The sequence below is a fragment of the Sinocyclocheilus rhinocerous genome, unplaced genomic scaffold (assembly GCF_001515625.1).
Source record: "Sinocyclocheilus rhinocerous isolate Xijiao unplaced genomic scaffold, SAMN03320098_v1.1 scaffold141, whole genome shotgun sequence".
NCBI classification, from domain to species: Eukaryota; Metazoa; Chordata; class Actinopteri; order Cypriniformes; family Cyprinidae; genus Sinocyclocheilus; species Sinocyclocheilus rhinocerous.
The window spans coordinates 31706-34537 of NW_015642068.1; the positions used below are offsets into that span (position 1 = coordinate 31706).

Below are 2832 nucleotides of genomic sequence, written 5' to 3' on the forward strand. Positions count from 1 at the left end.
CAACATGCTAGTTACTTGCTAATCATGCCAGCAATATGCTAGTAACAGGCCAATCATATTAAAAACATGCTAATCATGCTAGAAACATGTTATCAACATCTATCTAAATTTTCAAACTTCAGGCTTTTACAACTACTTTAAACTTTCAGGCTAGGCGTTCTCAAGCCAACCTAAAATTTTGTCTTCTTGACAAACTTTTTCATCTAGTTTTATGTTGATAAAACAGAATAACATTTAGTTTTGCACAAGTATGTTGAATTAAAAAAAGCTGTTAACATATTTTTTATTAAGTTTGTTACACAAAGTCTCCCACCCTTGTCTTCTACACCTAGTCACGCCGAGCCGACGCTTAAAAAGAAGCCCCCTCCCCGTCTCTTCTGTGACATCTGTGACTGCTTTGACCTGCACGACACAGAGGACTGTCCCACCCAGGACCAGATGCTAGACTCGCTGCCACACACCACCTACCACGGCAGCACCAGCGACGAACGACCGTACTGCGACATCTGTGAGGTCTTCGGCCACTGGACGGAGTCCTGCAAAGACGATCAAACTTTCTAGCATCCCGCTTCATTTGTACTTGCAGTGCTATGCCTTGAATCAAACAGTGCACAAAAGACTATTGTAAGTCTGCGTGGTTTTTCACTCGTGTGTTTGCCGCCATATAAGCCTAAACCTTTCAGTCACTTTAAAGCGAGCATCTGTAGTTTACTCAGTGGCAATTTTACCTGCTCTTTTTGGACTGAATGACGGTTAGGAGGGTTTTAAGTTCACTTTGAAAGTAGTGAATGCTCATTCTTTAAATGGTGGTTAAAGAAGCGGTTCTCTTATACGCTTTAAGGTTTCAGGTTTTTAAACTTCAGTGCTGACCTCTAGAGGAAGGGAGGCTTGACTTCTCAACAGCCTTTCACATGTCAGCGAGAGACGTATTAATATAAAGAGTAAATTATTCTAGAATTGTGAAAATGTCATAGTTTCTAAATAAAAAATAAGTATGTTTCAATCATTTATTATCTTTCAGAATGACCGTTAATAAAATGTTCGCAACTTTTGTCCAAAAATGAAATTAAAACAACTGTTTTTGTTACTTTATTGCTTTAATATTATGATTATTATTAAGTTGTGGAGGTCTGGAATGTATGAAATTGTGACTGTTTTTAGTAAAGTTAGCATATGTTTCCCAGGTGGTTTGTGATACATTTATTTGTATAAAGATCGGGGGGGGGGCAGATTTTATGGAAATAAACTTCAAAAAATATCTTTTAAGTGCAAAAAACATTCTTTGTTGTGTTGTATGTTCATGCTAATGTGCTGCTCTAAAGAAAACCCCCGTGCTTTCAAATCAATTTCATATTGTCTGACGTGGGCGATCTCAACCATGATCTACACGGATGTTTCCCAACCTTATTTCTGCTCTTTTGTTAAAGCAGTAAAGTTACACAGCTACAGGTGTGTTGCTGGGTTTTAAAGCAGGTTTGATTGGTGTTTATATCAGTTTCACTGTCCACTCGATTCACGTAGATGTGTCCAGAGCTGTGTGAGATCACTACCATGCTGCTTTTGTGGAGGTGTGTAGGGTGTTCAATAAAAACATTTTGTAGCATTTCTATTGGTTTTTATCATTCTTAAAGCTCTTCATTCCAAACATAGGCCTACTACAAGCTAGCCAGTGTATTCAGCAGGTGTAATGTAATCTAAGTTGCTTCAGAGGTATTGCAAGTATTACGTACAACAATAATAAAACTGCATTGACATAAAAAAGGAAATTTAGTAATGGTACTTAAGTACTTTTAAAAGCAAGTAGGCCTACTTCTGTACTTTTACTTAAGTAAAAATGTCTTTACAACTTTCACTTGTACTGGAGTAATATTTGACCAGCTCTCACTGTATTTTTTAGTCTATATGTTGAGTGCAAATATTTGAATGCGGTTCAACTCGTCCAGAGGAAGACACGTGTTTAACACACCGGAAGTCGTTGGTTTAGCTCCACCCCGCGCGGGCGAATTTGAAAGAAGACGAGCAGATTCGTTTACACCCGAGAACAGAGATATTTGTGTGATTTGTTTTTATGTAATTCCATATAACGTTAACAGAACATTTAACGGATTGGTCGGTGTAAGTAAAACAAAGGCGCAGCTCTTGTAGGTTGTTTGTCGTGTTAGCTTAGCATAGCTTAGCAAGATGAGCAACAAAGCCGCAGGATTCCCGAGCAAGCGCAGCGCTGGAAGCAGAAGTGAGTCATTACTGTGACTCTGACATTCAGGCTGTTAACAGAGCTTAGCTGAGTGTTTCTGAACGCAGTGTGTGGTTTGTTCGTAGAGTCTGATGGAAAGAGTCCGCCGCGAAGGAGGTCCAGCAGGTTATCTGCGAGCGAGGAAACCCTGTCCACTGAAGCGGAGGTGAGTTCCGGTCACTTCTAGCAGAAGCTCGGTCTCTGATTGATGAAAGCGGGACGAAATATGGCAAGCCGTTTTGACATTTATTCCTTCACATGATATGAATTCTTGATATCCACAATTACATTTTTACTAGTTAAAATGCTAATTCTTGATATCAGGAATTAAATTTCAACTTGTAAAAAATATCATTCTTCATCTGTAATTTTATTTTCACTAGTTAAATATCACCATAGGCTGCCATTCAAAATCAATTGTTGATATCAAGAATTAATGTCTTACTAGTTGAAATTACAATTTTATTGTTACCGTTACATTGTTACTGGTACAGACGTCTATTCTTGATATCAACAATTGAATTGCTTCTAGTAAAAATGTTCATTTTTGATATCAATAATTAAATTGTCACTAGTGACAATGTTAATTTCTGATTGTT

The 2832-nt window shown here is 38.0% G+C and overlaps 1 protein-coding gene across 1 annotated transcript in view; it reads left to right on the forward strand.

The window, feature by feature from the left end:
* Positions 1-1606, forward strand: part of LOC107755650 (CAP-Gly domain-containing linker protein 1-like) — a 28950-nt gene extending 27344 nt beyond the window's left edge. Inside the window, exon 23 of the mRNA XM_016572540.1 lies at positions 333-1606. Within this exon, the coding sequence (XP_016428026.1) occupies positions 333-561 (229 nt within the window). The 3' untranslated portion in view covers positions 562-1606. The remainder of the gene's footprint in view (positions 1-332) is intronic.
* The last annotated feature ends 1226 nt before the right edge of the window (positions 1607-2832 follow it).